The sequence below is a fragment of the Xenia sp. Carnegie-2017 genome, unplaced genomic scaffold (genome assembly GCF_021976095.1).
Source record: "Xenia sp. Carnegie-2017 unplaced genomic scaffold, XeniaSp_v1 HiC_scaffold_24, whole genome shotgun sequence".
NCBI lineage: Eukaryota > Metazoa > Cnidaria > Anthozoa > Malacalcyonacea > Xeniidae > Xenia > Xenia sp. Carnegie-2017.
In genome coordinates this window covers 18,141,961-18,159,888 of record NW_025813487.1, presented here as the reverse complement: position 1 = coordinate 18,159,888, position 17,928 = coordinate 18,141,961, and the positions used below count along the sequence as shown (strand labels likewise).

The window sequence follows — 17,928 nt, the reverse complement described above, 5'->3', positions numbered from 1 at the left end:
GAATTACAAAATGGCTGTCGATTGGAAATTTTTACATATTTTTGCGCTTTGGAAAGAAAATATTTCATTTTGTCTTTTATTTCGTAACACAATGATCATGAAAGGAAGATAGTAATGGTATAAAATATGTCAAGACATAGAAATGTGAGAAATTATGCGTACGAAGAAGGTAAAATATAAAGTTAACATGCTGTAAAACATTTGACCTTTCAACGTTGCTTGTAAATAATGGAAAAATTTGAACTGTGAAGGGAATTAATGACAACCAAAGTCATATAGCACATGTAATTAATACTATAGTTAACTTTATGTCTTTTTCTCTTTATACACCTAATTTCGTGTTTTTGTCGCTGTAATTGTATAGAAGAACTTTTTCAGACTTGAGAGTGTAAGAGCATTTGATAAATATTTACTACACATTTTAGAGATGTATGATGATGTCTACGGTCACTCAGTCGAAGAACATGATTTATGTGTCTCTCCAACTACTGGTGAGTTTCAAATAATTTTTGTTTTATCAACCAAACCTTCAAACATCTCATTTGTTTATATGTTTGGTTTTCTTTTCATTAGCTCAACAGTTCCTGTATCGCAGGGGGGAGTCAAGGCAAGCTGATCTTTCATCATTTATGGAGGAATCATTGGATTATGATGATGTGGATTATGGAGATAATCCAGATTACCTAGAAGATCAGAGGGATTATGAAGTAGCTAAACTGAATAAAGAGGATGAAGGTAAAATCTCTACAATATGACATAGTATGGATGAATTATGCCAAAAATCTTTGATAACTTATCATTAGGCTTCCTTATCATAGTTTTTATAACCTATCCTTTATAACCAACCTGTCCTATAACCTAATCAAAGTTTTAATAATCTACATATCCTTTGGTTTCCTTGTTATAGTTTTCATACTTTACCTATTTACATGTTTGTGGTATTTGTTGACATGATTACATGGTTACATGTTTGTAAATGATGGTCATCCAGGTTGGTAAAGTCCTGAGAAGGACTGTTTTGTTGTTGTTGACTGACGTTTCGACAACCTTAGCGGTAGTCATCTTTAGAGTCAAAATTTCTTTCAAACCATTTACTTTATTATCTGGTTTAGTGGTTTCAAAATTTTATCAGTTAAAGAAAGCAGGTTTCATGTACTTTTTTTTAGTTAAACTCCTGTCATGTTTGGATGAATTTCGTTCAATTCTTGGAGACCATTGTGATGAAAATGAAGCAAAATCAGCAATTATAAAACACAACTTTGATTTGGAAAGAGCGATAGATGATGTATTGAACAATGGTGAGTGGTTAAAGAGAGATGATGGAATGTAGCAGTTCAATATAACATTTATGATTTTTCAATTTTTTGAAGAAAATCAAGTCTTGAGAAGTCCCACTGTTTCAAGAAGTGATAAAGGTAGGATGCCCTAGTGTATACAATGATACACTAGGATACACTAGGATACACTATAGGATACACAATGATACACTAGGATATACTAGGATACACTAGGATATACTAGGATACACTAGGATATACCAGGATACACTAGGATATACTAGGATGTGTTTGTTTGAAAAGTTTTTCAGTCTCATAAAGTTAATTTTCTAAACTCTTCATTTTTTTTATAAAAATACTTCAAAACTTGTTTGTATCTCTAACTTTCTGCCTTCTTTTCTCTTTTATGTTTGTTTTTCTCGTCTGTGTCATGGCAATCTTAAGGTAAGACTTACATGAAGTATCTTCATCATTGATTAATTTGGTTAACATGAAAAAAAGTATGACATCATGTGAAAAATCAGATAACTCCTTAAAAAACTTAGCATCAATATCTCCTGTAAGATCTACTAAAATTAATAACTCAAGCAAGCTACCTTTGACTTTGACCCCCGATATTCCTATTTGCTCTACAAATATCAAAGATTCAAAAAAGTCACCACTGAGCTTGTATTTGGCAAAAAATAAGCAACCTCAAGATGTTTTGGAGAGGGAAAAGAACTCAACAGAAATTTGTACATCAACCGTAATCAGTTCGCAAAATATCTCAAAACAAAGCTCATCGCCTTTGAATTTGCTGATGGCCACAAACAAACAACACAAAGAGGGAGCAAATGTTTCAAAGATCACAAATCTATCCGAAAATTCTTGTAATAAACATGGTTTATCTCCATTGAGTCTGTTGATGAAGGGAAAAAGAACGACAGATGACAAAGATGTGAAGCTTCAAACATCTCCACTCCAACAACTGGTTAATGAACATCCATCAATGGTTAAATCTGGTTTTGGAAGGTTAAATACAAGTGTAGCGCCAATAACACCACTTAGTAAATTATTAAGTAAAAACAAGGATTCATCTTTTCAGAAATCAACGTCTCCTTCATTGACGTCTTTAATGGAAGCTGGCAAAAAAAATAGTTCTTCAACACCTATAGTTCATATAACACATGACGGATCTTCGAGTTTGAGTCAACTTCTTAAAGCAAGAAACCTGTTACCAAAAGATACAGAAAGCTACAAGAAAGATCTTGGTTTGATGAACAGTAAAAGCGACCATTCACTTATGGCTAGCCTTCCTTTAAAAGGCTTGAAATCTTTAAAGCTAAATGAAACGAAGAGTGATCTTAAAGACGCAACGAAATTGTCTTCAGAAAATTTACTAAGTAAAAATGGTGATGGTAATATCGATCTTTGTTTTAACAAAAGAAAGAGTAATTTGACGCCAGAGTCTTTTATGAGTTCCATTCGTATGTCCTCCAAAAACCATCTTGAAAAAAGGGAAGAAAATGAAGAAGGATCTTTAAATGTTGAAGAAGATGAGTTTGAGGATTTCGACTCCAACAAAGCTATCTTCGATTTTTTTCAAACTCCAAGCTTGTTTGCTTGTACGTTATTTGTCCAATACAGGAAACCAGGTCATCAATGGCAACCTAATGTAGAAAATACAATAACTCAAACTAAAGAATCGGAAATCATTCCCTTCGATTTCAAAACTCCTTCACCTGATGATATTGTAAAGGAAAAACAGAAGCTTGCATGGTCAAAGAAAAAACGAACGACCACAGGACAACTTTAGGTTATCATTAATGTTGAATGTAGAATATTTTCATACACTTCGACGTTTTCACAATGTTGCTGACTTTCGTATTTTTAAATGCAATTGATGTAGGGTAATGGAATTTTAACTTTAGGTAATTGTTCTTTTTGAATATAATGTTCTATTAATGTTTTGTACAACGACCTTAAAATTGAATGTAAAAATTTTTAGAATGTTCGAATTATTCCATGTAGCTGGTTCCATAAATCTTTTTATGATAAAAATAGTAAGGGATTTGAAAGAAGGGATTTCAACTGTGTATGTTCAGATTCTAGGCATCAAAACAGTCCAACAAAAAAAGAGAAGTATCGAATGGAGAATGCTAGTTTAAAAGTAAACACACCATCTCCTACTGTATCGACGAAAAATTCCACCGAAGCGAGGTATTTGTCTTAATATAGCTATCTCTGATCTTTTCGTGTGTCTTATTTATTGTCAAATACTTGAATTAGACGAGTTTTGTTGTATGCGTCATGTTTTCAGCAGATGTACATCGGCTGTTGAGGAAGCGAGGATTCCGTCACCTGTCAGCCCTTCATCAACCAAGTCTGCAAAAGTAAATAGTCAAAAAGAAAAAGAAGTAGCTGAAAGAGAGAAAAAAGTACGACAAGGAAAAACACTTCTTAATTTAGTTGTCATTGGTAAGAACATAGTATTCTAGATTTTTTAATATGAACATTGGTTGAGTTTACTATTTATGTATGTTTTTGAATTCATTTCAGGTCACGTAGATGCGGGAAAGAGTACTTTAATGGGTCATGTACTCTACTTATTAGGAGACGTGTCTAAAAAAACGATGCACAAATATCCTTTATACATAGTATTGATAGGGAATGATGTTATGATATATGATCATTGTTTGGTTGATAAAGAGGGGTGGATATTGTTATGATTAGTGATAATTGAACTGTCATTATATTAATGATGTTTTTTAAGCATTCTTTTACTCCATCAAAGATATGAACAAGATGCAAAGAAAGCAGGCAAGGCGTCATTTGCCTACGCATGGGTACTAGATGAGACTGGTGAAGAAAGAGAACGGTAACTACACCTGAATAGTCACAGGCTGTCAATAATATAACAAATGCTCGTGTTTTGCTGTCAAAATATTTCAGTGGTATAACAATGGATGTTGGGTTAACTCGTATTGAAACTGACTCTAAAATAATCACGTTAATGGATGCACCAGGACATAAAGATTTCATTCCGAATATGATTTCTGGTGCTGCGCAGGTAGAGTATAGAGAACCGTTGCGTGAACCTTTAAACTTGCTTTGCTTCACTGTGAATTATTCAGTTTTTCTGTTTTCGTCGTCAACTCTAGGCTGACGTTGCTGTTCTTGTTGTTGCCTCATCAACTGGAGAATTTGAAGCTGGTTTTGAAGCGGGTGGACAGACAAGAGAACATGCTATTTTAATACGCTCTCTTGGTGTTACACAGTTACTAGTTGCTGTTAATAAACTAGACACGGTAGGTCGTCCAAAGCTCCATACTGTAAGAGTATTTCGTTTGGTGATAATATTGTATGATTGTGTTATTTCTTTATCGTTTGTTTTGAAGGTGGGATGGTCCCAAGAACGATACAATACAATTATCACTAAACTAAAGAAATTTTAAAACAAGTTGGCTTCAAAGTAAGTTTATTACAATCGTCGACTAACATGACTCCAGCACTATTGTTTCAAGTACTCGTGGTGTGCTTTTGGACGATGAAATTCACATGTTGATGATGATGTTTAGATGTTGTTGTCTTTTAGGAAAGCGATGTTAATTATGTACCCTGTAGTGGTTTGACTGGTGAAAATTTAGTCAAACCTGCTCAAGAAAAGTCTTTAATAAGTTGGTATAAAGGACCAAGTATCATTCAAGGAATAGGTATTCACTGTCTATACATAGCGATGTTGTATTTCTTTGTTTTACTTCAAAGAACATTGGTTTCAGTGCTATATCCTAATGTTTTACAGATTGTTTACTTGCTGTGTTTTACAGATTCCTTCAACGTCCCAGAAAGACCCTTAGATAAACCTTTTCGCTTATGTGTTTCAGATGTTTTCAAAGGTAAAATTTTGAACATTTCAAGCTTTCAAACTTACTGAGAAGTTCACGGAAGTTGCGTTGAGGAAATTCAATTGGACTGTGTGAAATGCGCATTGTATCTTTCTTCAGGTACTGGCTCTGGTGTTAATATCATGGGTCGTGCTGAATGTGGTCAGGTTAAAATGGTCAAAAGTTATGGTGATGCCTGCTGCTGTACAAGGTCAAGCTAAAAGTATATCTGTTCATGGAGAGCCGGGAGAATGGGCACAAGCTGGTGATCACGTGACGTTAACTGTACATGGCGTGGATATCGTGAACATAACGTATTTTAAATCTTCTTGTATCTTATTTTTCTAATGTTTATCTATAATTATTTCTTCTAACATCTTAGTGTAGGCAGTATCCTTTGTGATCCTTCAAATCCCATACAATCTGTGACGAAACTTAGAGCGAGAATCATGGTTTTTAACATTGATGTTCCCTTAACACGAGGATTTCCTGTATGTACATATATCCTTCATTATCCCCCACTATCACCTCATTAATCTTTTGCACCTTATAACATCGTTATTTTTAGGTTGTGTTTCACTTCCAAACGATCAACGAACCTGCCATTATCAAACGGTTGATAAGTGTACTTCACAAAATACTGGTGAAATTATACAGAAGAAACCAAGGTCTTTAATTTGGTCAATCACTTCTTAACTATGAGAAATGTTTAGATGGTCATTTTGTCATGTTGTCTTCATTGTAAAACGTATGAAGTACAAAAAATAATTTAGGATAGATAATCAATTTCAATAAACAATCATTAGTCATCAAAACACATCTTTATACAAATGTTCAATCCGTCACAATTTTTCAACTTCAGATGTTTGACGAAGAATTCAACTGCAAATATTGAACTGGAGTTATCTCGACCAGTTTGTGTAGAGTTGTATAAAGATTGTAGGAATCTTGGTCGTTTTATGCTACGGTATGGTGGAAAGACTATTGCTGCGGGAATTGTCACGAAGGTAAGATTCTTTTGTCAAAAATTTTCTTTTCATGCTGTAATTAAAGTTTTTTTTTCTACAGAAAAAATGGGAAGGTCTTTTAACGAGTTCGAATTTTGAATGAAATCTTTCAGAACTTAAATGCTGGGAAAGATTGTCATTACTTTCCATCTTTGCACGAAGAAATTTTTATCTTCTCAAGATGTAAGAAATTTTATGTCGTTTTTTTTTTAGATTTGATATTCAACACAAAGAAGATGAATTTTGTGGAAAAAAAATCTGGAAAAAAAGTCTTGTAGTGTAAATTTTAAATAATATCTATGATATAAGAAATGAATTTTATTGACCAGTATATTCCTGTATTGAAATAAAGAAATATATAAACTTTATGTCGTTTTTTTTTGGATTTGATATTCACCATAAAGAAGATGAATTTTGTGGAAAAAAAATCTGGAAAAAAGTCTTGTAGTGTAAATTTTAAATAATATCTACGATATAAGAAATGAATTTTATTGACCAGTATATTCCTGTAGTGAAATAAAGAAATATATAAACATCTGACCATTGAACTTCCATTTTCAATTTAGTAGTTCTGGTACAGAGTTTCAACAAAAGGATATGTTCAAAATATCTCTCGTTTTATAAAAATATTTATATAAATAATTTTAAATATAAAATATTAAATATCCATATTTTTTACACATTTTCTTCTTTTAGCGTATGGTATCAAGTGACACGATAAGTACGTGCAACTCCCAAGACAAAATACCATCACACTTTTTCATGGTAATTTAGCATATTCGCGCTTGCATTTCAAGGATGATTTAGTCCTTGTTGCACTAAAGAAGCTCAAAAAGTAACTTCGGACTATATTGGTAAGATTTTCACTGCGAAAATAGTCATGGCGTGGTGGCAACGCTTCCCACTTGACCAGACTGTTGAAATATTTCTCTCACACGTGGACAGAGAAACGGGAAATATTTTCGTTCAACTTAGCAATGAAGATAGTCCAAAACTGGAACAACTCATGGATGATATTGCTAACCATACAGAAGAAAATATTGACGGTAATACCAACCCCCAATCTTTGAGTGTTGGAGATGTCTGCTTAGCGAAATATATCGACGGTGTTTGGTATCGTGGTAAAATTTTAGGCGTTCAAAAAACTGGCTTTAAAGTGTTTTTTGTTGATTACGGTAATACTGACATAGTTGCCGCTTCAGATATAACATCTTCCCCGGAACGCTTTCTTAGTTTACCCCCACAGGCGTTTGAATGTGAGCTTGCTAATGTGAAACCCGTCTGTGGCCATTGGGGGACAGAAGTGATGATAAAGTTAGAAGAATTAGTCTTAGAACAAACATTTGCTGCACAAGCCATAGCATTAAAGAGTAATAATGTTGTTGTCCTTAACATTTTTCAAAATACAGATCTAAATAAGCTTGTTGTTGAACCCTTAATTGCTGCAGGCTATCTTCAATATACAGGTGAACTTAATGAGAAACGTCAAACTACACCGACTTGTAAGTACAAGTACTTAGACCTTAATAAATTCTGCTATGAAGATGTTCATGTTACATACTGTGAAAGCCCTTGGAAATTTTACTGCGTCCTGTTTAAAAATTCTACGGCACTCTCAAAATTACAAGAAGAATTGGAAGTCGCCTATAGTGAAACATCTGAGAGTGTTTATCAGTTAGACTCTTGTCATCAAGGTAACCCATGCTGTGTCAAGTACTCTGTAGATGAATCTTGGTATCGTGCTGTTATCACGAGTGAAGCTCTTTCTTCGTCTGGTGAAGTTACCGTTAAGTTTGTTGATTATGGTAACTCGGAAAGTGTACGTATCTCATGCTTAATGAAATTGGATGAAAGATTTCTTGAGTTACCAATGCAAGCTTTAGAGTGTAAGCTCTATGGTGTGCAACCTTTAGATGGTGGTGATGAATGGCCACAGGATGTTGTTCATATGTTTAAAGATCTTATAGAAGAAAAAGATTTTGCTAGTTGTTTTACTGAAGTGACAGAGAATGCTGTTGAAATATTTTTGTTTGATATTTCAGGAGAAGATAAAATGTTAACATTTCACAACTCTTGGTAGGCAAAGAAATGGCAATTGCTGTTAAAGATTTATCTAACTACAAGAAATTCAATCCACATGAGCAAAGGAGGTCCTCGTTTGGTGTTATCAATCTTGTGCCTCACACTAAAGAGTTGGTTGTTGTGACAAATACGGAATCTCCTTCGGATTTCTATTGTCAATTGATAAAAAATATGGATGATCTAAATAACCTGATGGAGGAATTAAGCAAATATTATGAAAAACTATCAGAAATTGATGATACGATTAATCTACCCTTTGTGGGAAAGATGTGTTGTGCCAAATATTCCGAGGATGACAGTTGGTACAGGGCGTTGATCCTCGAAACGGATCTCTCATCAAGAGAAGTTGAAGTGTTGTACGTTGATTATGGCAACATGGAAAGACTATCTACATCCAGAATCAAGGAAATAAAAGCTCAGTTTCTCACCTTACCGCAGCAAGCAATTCCTTGTTCATTGTACGGTATAAAACCTAGAGGTGTGTCATGGTCTGATGAGGCAATTACAAAGTTACAAGAAGTGGTTGTTGATAAAGAGATGATGATTGAAGTCATATCCCACAATGACAGTCAACATTATGGTGTAGCTTTGATGCAGACCATTGGTGAAGAGTGTTATAGCATAAATAAAGAATTTATTCAGAAAGGTAGTGGCTTTATTGAATGGAAAATATTTTTATTTTTATTTAAAGTAAAACAGATCTCCGTGACCATTACCTACACCAGCACCAAACTTTACCATCCAGATCCATGAACTTTCATCCAGCATTTTGAGGCAAGATATAAAATTTCCATTACCCTTCAGCTTTTAAATTTACCAGTGTACTTGAACTATAGCAATTGGGAGAAAAATTCCATAAGCCACTCTTGCTATTGCTTACATAACGTGAAGTTTCTGCTAAATCTATTTTGTTTAATAATATCATCTTTCTTAAGTGCCTCTGGCATTACCAACGCATCCCACATGCCTACCCCAATATACCTGACCTACACCAATACTACCACCATGCGCCAATATATCATCACCTACCCATACACCACCACATCCTCCTTATACACCTCCCTATACCTTCCAACTATACCATTTACCATAACCTGCTCATGCGTCACCTATCCCCATACATCACCACTATCCACACTAATATACCATCATCTACTGGTACACACCACCATCACCTCCTCCCACATACCAGCATCTACCCTCATATCCCTTCACCAACTTCATCAATATATCATCAGCTACCCACCATACACTGTCACCTACCCCCATAATCACCATCTACACTAATATACCATCATCTACCCCTATACACCACCATCGCCTACCCACCATACAACATCACACATCATCACCTATATTATACAAAAATTTACTCCAGGTAAAGCAACAAACTCTCCAAAAATCTCCTACTCAAAAACTATTTTCTTTCATTTACAAACTTTTCATGAGTAATTGCTATAATTTCCCATTAAAGAGTTTCCCTGTTATCTCACCAGCTTACGTAGCTATATATCACCACCCTACAAGTATTCAAAAGCTTTCTCTTCATAAATGTAACTATCAATTCCCATCTATTGTCCAGTATCATTCCTTCATCCATCTCATTTCATGTTGTAATATCTGACCGTGAATCTGGTGTTATTTTCTATAAAACTATAATTTTTAATACTTTGTCTTTGTTTTTTGTTTAAGGTTATGCTGTCTCAAATATTGGACAATTTGTTGTAACTGTGGGAACAAACATCACAGGTTATCAAATGCCGACCATTGAAATTCCTGGTTATAAAGATGTTGAAGTTACTCATGTTGAAAATCTCGACACATTTTGGTGCCATCTTACGGATTCTGCTACGGAAATGGAAAATCTCATGACTAATCTTCAAGATTATTACGATGTTAATCCACCTAAAAGTACTGACTTAGATTTATTGAAGGAAGGCAAGCAGCGATGAATTTTGGTCTTATTTTATCAAAACATCTTTCTTATTTAACTGTTTGTTTGACATTATTTATTCAGGTTCTCCTTGTTGTGCGCGTTTCAGTGAAGATCAAATGTGGTATCGTGGAAGGATTCTACAGAAATTAACTAATAAACGCTTCAAAGTTCAATACGTAGATTATGGGAACTGTGAAGTGTTAACTTTAAAAAGGTTACAACCATTATATCCAAATTTCACATGCCAATATTTATTTGTAGAAGTTCATTGCTTATTTCTAAATGTTCTTGTTTTATACAGCATAGCCGTTCTGAGTCAAGAGTTTTTACAATTACCTGTCCAAGCGATTGAATGTGGCCTTGTGAATATTTCATCGTCGAAGAGGAATAAGAGCAAATATGTCGAGCAGTTTCACGACCTTGTCGACGGTAAAGAACTCGTCTGTCGTATTGAGAATCTTACAGATAATGGCAAATATTTGGTGTTGATTTTGAACACGGAGAGAGAAACAGTTGTTATCAACGAGATGATGAACTTGTTTATTGAAAATGATGGAAAAGAAGCGGCTGGGAAAGGTAAATATGTTTTGTGTAGTGTTTTTTTTTTATTGTTATAACGGTCGGTATTTCATTAAAATTATTAATTTAGTGCCTTTCTTGTGTTGTATCACATTTTGCAGCTATATCACAAACGTTTTAACTCACAGGCTACAACTAAAGGGAATTTTTTTTTAATTGCAAACTACCTTATAACGCCATTTTATCTGACCTGGTTTTGGGGATAGTCAATTTTTTTCTAGTTTAGTGATTGAAATTTTTAAAATCATGTGTTTGAATAAGTTTGTGTGCTGTTGTTTCGAAATATTTGAAATCGTCTTTGAATTCCAGCAGAAATTGTTTCGAAGAAAGTTCTTAAGATTGCACCCGCTAAAGCCATCATTGGCAGCGATGTTTCTGTGTATGTCACTTACGTGAACGATCCGCGAGATTTCTACTGTCAATTTACAAACACTGCTTCTCAACTTGATGATATCATGAACAACATGGAAACGTACTATCGCGATTTAAACGAAGACCAAGAAAGATTTACTAATCCGAAAATTGGAGACACTTGTTGCGCACAGTTCACTGCTGATGATGGATTTTATCGTGCTGTTATCACTGATGTTTTATCCGACGCTGTTGTTGTACGTTATGTTGATTACGGAAACTCTGAGGAACTGCCATTTTCACGTCTTAAATGTCTCGACAGCTCCTTCGTTCACCTTCCAGAACAGGCTTTCAACGCAACTATGTTGTCTTCAAATTGTGGCAGCGCGCCAGACTTTGAAAACTGTGTTGTCGACAGAGAACTGATAGCAACGATTGTTAAACAAGACGATATTGGAAGGTACTGCGTTCAATTGGCCGATGTAAACGGAAAGTTGTTGTTTGAAGATCAATCAAAAGAAGGTAGGCAAAATTTGATTGCATGTTTACCATTGATGTATAAAGATGTTTACATGTTCATGGAAGATTGTCATACTGTAACACATATGCTCAAAACAATTGTGTTATTCAACTATGTTTCTTTCGTTAGATAAAACTTCAAAGAAACCATGCAAAGTAAAGATTACAAAACTTCAAGTTGGGAAGAAAATTCCCGTGTATGTAACGTCTGCCACAAATTCACAAGATTTCTTCTGTCAAACAACAGGAAGTTCCGTTCAATTGGATGATTTGATGAATGAAATAGAAGAACATTACAGGCCACTGAATGAAAGCGATGAAAAATATTCAGAGCCACAAGTACTGCTACAATATCAACAATTTTTTACACAAAATGTTGCAGCGAAATGTTTAACTCAGTTATTTTTTTTGTATGTAGATAGGTGAATCTTGTTGTGCAATGTTTACTGAAGACGACGGTTGGTATCGTGCTACAGTTGTAAATCATTCCGGAAATGACGTTCGTCTATGTTACCTTGACTACGGAAACACGGAGACATTACCTTTGTCTAGAGTGAAGTCTTTGTTAGACGATTTCACAGTTCTTCCAGCGCAAGGTTTTCATGCAAGAATGGATGTTCCTTCTGGTATTGATGCTTCGTCTTTTGAAGATTCCGTATTGGAGAAGGAATTTGATGCTAAAATTGTGAAAGAAATCAAGGAGAATGTTTACAATATCGAGCTTTTTTCGGCTGATGGAACCAAGCTGTTTTCGCAGAAACCATGTGGTAAACTGAACTTATAGTATTTTGTTCACTTGTTACTTTTTCTTATTGTCATTTTTAATTTTCTTTCTTTTCATTGAATCATCAATTCGGAGTTCAATATGCTTGTGAAAGCCTAATATGACATGTGAGACCAATTATATTGAACTCTTAGGCTTCATATCGTACTTAAATATCTTAAGCACAATATTTTTGACTAGCTTTATGTTATTAGACATTTCAAATGAACGAAAAATTTTTTTAAAGCAAACATGTTTCGGCATACTTTATGCCATCTTCAGTGCGAAGTGAATAAATATAGGAAGGTTACATGATAATATGTTGTAGTGATAAAGAGGAAATATCGACTAGTTATGAATAATTATTTACAGTTGAACGAGGTGATATAAAATGTTTGTGTTAGGTTTTATCACAAAAAGAAAAAAAATTACAAAGAAAATGAAAAATATCTGATAAGGTAGTAATAGCTATTTACAGGTCAAAGATAGTGTAAAGATGTTGTATTTGTGTTTGTTGAGGTTAGGTTTACGCTTCTTGATCGGTGTCGAAGATACGGAAACAGGATTGTGTATAATTGTTTTTGCAGTGTGGTGACGAGAGTAAGTGTCTGAATATGTGTGAGTTTTTGTCCGTGGTTGTGTGTTCTTTAATCCGCGTGGAAAGATAGCGGGTGGTCTCCCCAATGTAACTGGAATTGCATCCAGCACAAGAAAATTCATAAACCACGTGGGATTTTAAAAAAATGGGAATAGGATCTTTGAAGCTAAAGTGATTTTTGATTTTAAAAGATGAAAAAGCTACCGACAAGTTAGCCGTATTTGTTATCTGGTTCTTACGTCATTGTATTGTGTGTACAGGAAATGTGTATTGTCATTGTGAATTGGTGTGAAGTGTAATGTTTTTAGTTGATCGTTTGTTTGTATTGTGAATAAGTCGTTTGTAAGGTGCCGGTAATTGCTGCGTTCTGTTCAGGGGGGTTTGTTCCAAGTTGGTATACCAACTTTCTAAAGTAAGCCGTTGTCTATAGTCACTACTGTAAGTAATGCATTTGCCGAGTCCCAGTCAATGTTGTGCTTTGTGATTCGGTGATGTTCGGCAATGTGATTAGTTTTACTAATTGACTTACTGAACACAAACGAGCTACTAAGAAACAAGACAAAACTAATCACATGCCGAACATCACCGAATCATTACTTACAGTACTGACTATAGACAACGGCTTACATTAGAAAGTTGGTATACCAACTTGGAAAAAACCCTGAACAGATAACAGCAATTACCGGCACCTTACAAACGACTTATTCACAATACAAACAAACGATCAACTAAAAACATTACACTTCACACTAATTAACAATGACAATACACATTTCCTGTACACACATACAATGACGTAAGAACCAGATAACAAATACGGCTAACTTGTCGGTAGCCTTTTCATCTTTTTAAAATCAAAATCACTTTACTTCAAAGATCCTATTCCCATTTTTTAAATCCCACGTAGTTTATGAATTTTCTTGTGCTGGATGTAATTCCAGTTACATTGAGACCACCATCTTTCCACGCGGATTAAAGAACGCACAACCACGGACAAAAACTCAAACATATTCAGACACTTACTCGTCACCACACTGCAAAACAATTAAACACAATCTTGTTTCTTATCTTAGACACCGCTCACTCTTTAAACCCTCCAAAGAAGCCCTTTATATCAACAAACAAATACAACATCTTAACACTATCTTTGACCTGTAAATAGCTATCACTACCTTATCATATATTTTTCGTTTTCTTTGTAATTTTTTTTTGTGATAAAACCTAACACAAACATTTTATATCACCTCATTCAACTAAATAATTATTAAAGAATGTTATATGCAGTGCGGTGTTTGAAATTAAATGAAGATATGATCTTCGCAATTGTGCAGCAAAGTGCGAAGATCATATCTTCATTTAATTTTAAATAATTCTTCATAACTATAACATATTATCATGTAAACTTCCTGTATTTATTCACTTCGCACTGAAGATGGCATAAAGTATGCCGAAACATGTTTGCTTTAAAAAAAATTGTCGTTTATTTGAAATGTCTTATAACCATTGTGCTTACGAAATATGGAAACTTTATGTTATTTCTATTACAAATTATATCACTTTATTTTTTTCATTCAACTTAGTCCCAGTTCAAGTAAAGGAACCTTCTTTAACAAAAGGCAACAAAGAGCATGTCTATATCATATCCTTCGCAACACCACAAAATTTTTTCTGTCAGTTGGCAAAGAGTTCAAAACAGTTGGATGACCTAATGGATAATATTGAGGAATACTACCGCCCTCTGAGCGATGGTGATGAAGAACTGCTTAACAAAGATCGGCGACTTCTGTTGTGCTATGTTCACTGTGGATGATGGATTTTACCGGGCGTTATTACGAATGTCTCCGAGCAATCTATCGAAGTTCTTTATATTGATTACGGTAATACTGAGAAACTGCCCAAATCAAGGGTAAAGCGCATGCTCCCTCGTTTTGCCGAGTTAAATGCGCAAGGCTTTACAGCAAGCTTGGTCAGCGGTTCCACTGCAGATATAACGAAAGCAAAAGATGCTGACGAAGGTCTAGAGGTGATGGTTGAACTTTTAAATCTGAACAACAATATTTACGAAGTTGAGGTTCATGACATGAATGGCGAAAGATTGTTTAAATCCAAAGAAAATGTCGAAAATGAACCAGGCGATAAAACTATCAAAAGTAAGAACTTCATCATTGTCTTGATTGAGAAGCCAAGCTTCAAGGTTTTCACTGAACTCTCTTTCCTTCATTTATGTAGGTTTTTCAAGTGCTCACAATTTGAAACCAAGTACGCAGTGGGATGTTTGTGCATCGCATTGTGAAAGTCCCATGTTGTTCTATCTTCAACTGGTGAAAAATAAAGATATTTTAGAGAAAATTATGTCTGAACTGGATGACGTTTACTCTCATCTTACTGCAGAAGATAACATGATCACGAATCCTGTGATTGGAATGACGTGTGTGGCAAAATATCCTGGTGAGTTTTTGTGTTTTATAGCTACGTACACTTGCTGTATTTATAGTGAATGATTGAAACCTGGAGTTTTCGATCAAATATCATTAAATTTTTTTTATTTATTTGTAGTTGACAATGGTTGGTATCGATCTCAAATTCTTGACATCCCTTCGCCAAACCAAATCAACGTTTTTTACATCGATTTTGGAAATTGCGAAATTGTTGATTTGTCGAGCGTAAAAACTCTCGCCCCAGCCTTCTACAGCACACCCGTTCAAGCTGCGAGATGCCGTTTGTATGGTGCCGAGGAAAAAACGTGGAGTGAGTCCGAGTGCGAAATGTTCGAGGGCCTGGTACTAGAGAAACATTTGATAGCAGAAGTTAAGTCACTAGGTGAGCATGGCAACAATGACGACAGTTATATATATATATATATTTATCATTGTTACAATCGAGTGGTTTTTTTATTTTTTCAGATGGCGACGAAACGACATTAATTGTCGATTTATTTGACACAAGTGGGACAGAAAATGTGAGAATCTTTGATGAACTTGTGAAAAAATCTTCAACAACAAAAGCTAGCGGTCAACGAAACCTTCTCAAACTTTCGTCACTACCGAAACTGGGGTTGAAGGATGTCGAGGATGTTTTTGTTGAGAGTGCAGAGTCTCTTGATAACTTTGTGTGTCAGCTCTCACGGTTCAACAACAATATAGAAACATTAGCTGACATGATGTACGATACATACCAGCAGGAAACCGCTCCTGACTTTGTATCCACACCTTTGCAAGTAGATGACGTCATTGCGGCTCTATATTCCGAGGATGAAACCTGGTACCGAGCTTCTGTCTCGAAACATATAAACGATGGTGATATTGAAGTTATGTTCATCGACTACGGTAATTCTGAAATCATCCCCAAATCTGAAATAGGAAAAGAGTTCGTTATTTGAATGACGAATTGTCACGTTTTCCACCAATGAGAGGTTTGATATGTTGTATGGCTTCTATTGATGATAACGGACACCATTACTCGTGGACTCCACGCGCGCATTACTCTTTCGTGAGATACGTGGTGGAGAAGGACTTCAAAGCAAGAATAATGATGGGCGACGAGGAACCACTTTCTGTAATACTTGAAGACAAATCTGAAAGTATATACACGTGGCTTGCACGTAAGAATCTCATGTCGAGAAAGCAAAGTGAGGTCGATGTTGAGCAAGATGATTTTTATGAGCTCGAGTTGGAAACTGGGACGCTTTGTGACGTGTATGTCACAAAGAATGACGAGGGATGGTTGTTGAACGATATGTTCATTGATGGATATGGGGAAAAGGATTCAAATCTGAAATCCTCTCAGGTATTGTATTATTAATGAGGTTTCTAACCAGTTGAAATGGTTATGTGTTGTTTTCACATGTTTTCACATGTAAAATGATTATGTGTTGTTTCACATGTTTTCTTATGTTGGAATGATTATGTGTGGTTTTCACATGTTTCACATGTTAAAATGATTATGTGTTTCACATGTTTTCATGTGAAATGATGATGTGTTGTTTCCACATGTTTCTTATGTTGAAATGATTATGTGTGGTTTTCACATGTTTTCTCATGTTGAAATGATTATGTGTGTTTTCACATGTTTTCACATGTTGAAATGATTATGTGTTGTTTTCACATGTTTTCATGTTAAAATGATTATGTGTGGTTTTCACATGTTTTCTCATGTTGAAATGATGATGTGTTGTTTCACATGTTTTCTTATGTTGAAATGATTATGTGTTGTTTTCACATGTTTCACATGTTTTCTTATGAATGTTTAACGCAGTGGTGTTTGAAATTAAATGAAGAGATTTCGCACTTTGCTGGTTTAAGCAATGTCTCAGGAACCTGAAAAATCAGGTGACTCGATCTGAGTCACCTGATTTTTGGTTCTTGATTGGTTTTTCATTAATGTTTTCTTATGTTGAAATGATTATGTGTTGTTTTCACATGTTTTCCCATGTTGAAATGATTATGTGTTGTTTTCACATGTTTTCTCATGTTAAAATGATTATGTGTGGTTTCACATGTTTTCTTATGTTGAAATGATGATGTGTTGTTTTCACATGTTTTCACATGGTTTCTTATGTTGAAATGATTATTTGTTGTTTTCACATATTTTCCCATATTTTCCCATGTTAAAATGATTATGTGTGGTTTCACATGTTTTCTTATGTTGAAATGATTATTTGTTGTTTTCACATATTTTCCCATATTTTCCCATGTTAAAATGATTATGTGTGGTTTCACATGTTTTCTTATGTTGGAATGATTATGTGTGGTTTTCACATGTTTCCACAAGTTTTGTTTTACTATGAACGTTAACAATTTTTGTCACGTAATATTTTATTAGGAAACCCAAATAACTTTATCCTCATTTCCTGTGGTTGAGAAAACGACTGTCCAAGTCTTCACCAGTCACGTGGTCAGTCCACGCGAGTTCTTTGTTCAGCTTGCGACAGCGGAGACTGAGCTCGAACGCCTT

At 34.8% G+C, this 17,928-nt stretch overlaps 4 protein-coding genes across 4 annotated transcripts; all 4 read left to right on the top strand.

The window, feature by feature from the left end:
* The first annotated feature begins 14 nt into the window (after window positions 1-14).
* LOC124451685 (HBS1-like protein) lies at window positions 15-6,740 on the top strand. Its single transcript, XM_047002290.1, is given in 22 exon segments — window positions 15-169; window positions 426-491; window positions 574-735; window positions 1,167-1,298; window positions 1,371-1,415; window positions 3,362-3,476; window positions 3,577-3,734; window positions 3,816-3,897; window positions 4,051-4,134; window positions 4,209-4,326; window positions 4,418-4,564; window positions 4,655-4,697; window positions 4,700-4,728; window positions 4,852-4,969; window positions 5,084-5,152; window positions 5,261-5,315; window positions 5,317-5,454; window positions 5,523-5,631; window positions 5,709-5,775; window positions 5,778-5,808; window positions 6,003-6,147; window positions 6,361-6,740. Coding segments are annotated over 22 exon segments (1,962 nt in total). The 5' UTR covers window positions 15-126; the 3' UTR covers window positions 6,367-6,740.
* Window positions 6,741-6,890: 150 nt separating this feature from the next.
* On the top strand, window positions 6,891-8,272 carry LOC124451699 (tudor domain-containing protein 1-like). Its single transcript, XM_047002314.1, has 2 exons — window positions 6,891-7,966; window positions 8,190-8,272. Exons 1-2 carry the CDS (start codon window positions 7,028-7,030, stop codon window positions 8,205-8,207), a joined length of 957 nt encoding a protein of 318 aa, XP_046858270.1. The 5' UTR covers window positions 6,891-7,027; the 3' UTR covers window positions 8,208-8,272.
* On the top strand, window positions 8,236-14,785 carry LOC124452303 (tudor domain-containing protein 1-like). Its single transcript, XM_047002883.1, has 8 exons — window positions 8,236-8,875; window positions 9,922-10,167; window positions 10,247-10,379; window positions 10,467-10,741; window positions 11,054-11,617; window positions 11,745-11,953; window positions 12,033-12,381; window positions 14,556-14,785. The coding sequence occupies exons 1-8, from the start codon at window positions 8,236-8,238 to the stop codon at window positions 14,783-14,785; spliced, it is 2,646 nt and encodes an 881-aa protein (XP_046858839.1).
* Window positions 14,786-14,828: 43 nt separating this feature from the next.
* On the top strand, window positions 14,829-16,354 carry LOC124452302 (tudor domain-containing protein 1-like). Its single transcript, XM_047002882.1, has 4 exons — window positions 14,829-15,125; window positions 15,205-15,423; window positions 15,532-15,795; window positions 15,879-16,354. The coding sequence occupies exons 1-4, from the start codon at window positions 14,891-14,893 to the stop codon at window positions 16,352-16,354; spliced, it is 1,194 nt and encodes a 397-aa protein (XP_046858838.1). The 5' UTR covers window positions 14,829-14,890.
* Window positions 16,355-17,928: the final 1,574 nt, after the last annotated feature.

What these genes read in the sequence shown, in the direction of transcription:
- LOC124451699 (XM_047002314.1), top strand. Translation starts at nt 7,028, where the DNA reads ATGGCGTGGTGGCAACGCTTCCCACTTGACCAGACTGTTGAAATATTT.
- LOC124452303 (XM_047002883.1), top strand. Translation starts at nt 8,236, where the DNA reads ATGGCAATTGCTGTTAAAGATTTATCTAACTACAAGAAATTCAATCCA. An exon ending in CTTAGATTTATTGAAGGAAG is followed by an intron (nt 10,168 to 10,246) that starts GCAAGCAGCGAT and finishes TTATTTATTCAG; the next exon opens with GTTCTCCTTGTTGTGCGCGT. An exon ending in AAAAATATTCAGAGCCACAA is followed by an intron (nt 11,954 to 12,032) that starts GTACTGCTACAA and finishes TTTTGTATGTAG; the next exon opens with ATAGGTGAATCTTGTTGTGC.
- LOC124452302 (XM_047002882.1), top strand. Translation starts at nt 14,891, where the DNA reads ATGCTCCCTCGTTTTGCCGAGTTAAATGCGCAAGGCTTTACAGCAAGC. An exon ending in GTGTGTGGCAAAATATCCTG is followed by an intron (nt 15,424 to 15,531) that starts GTGAGTTTTTGT and finishes ATTTATTTGTAG; the next exon opens with TTGACAATGGTTGGTATCGA. An exon ending in AGCAGAAGTTAAGTCACTAG is followed by an intron (nt 15,796 to 15,878) that starts GTGAGCATGGCA and finishes TTATTTTTTCAG; the next exon opens with ATGGCGACGAAACGACATTA.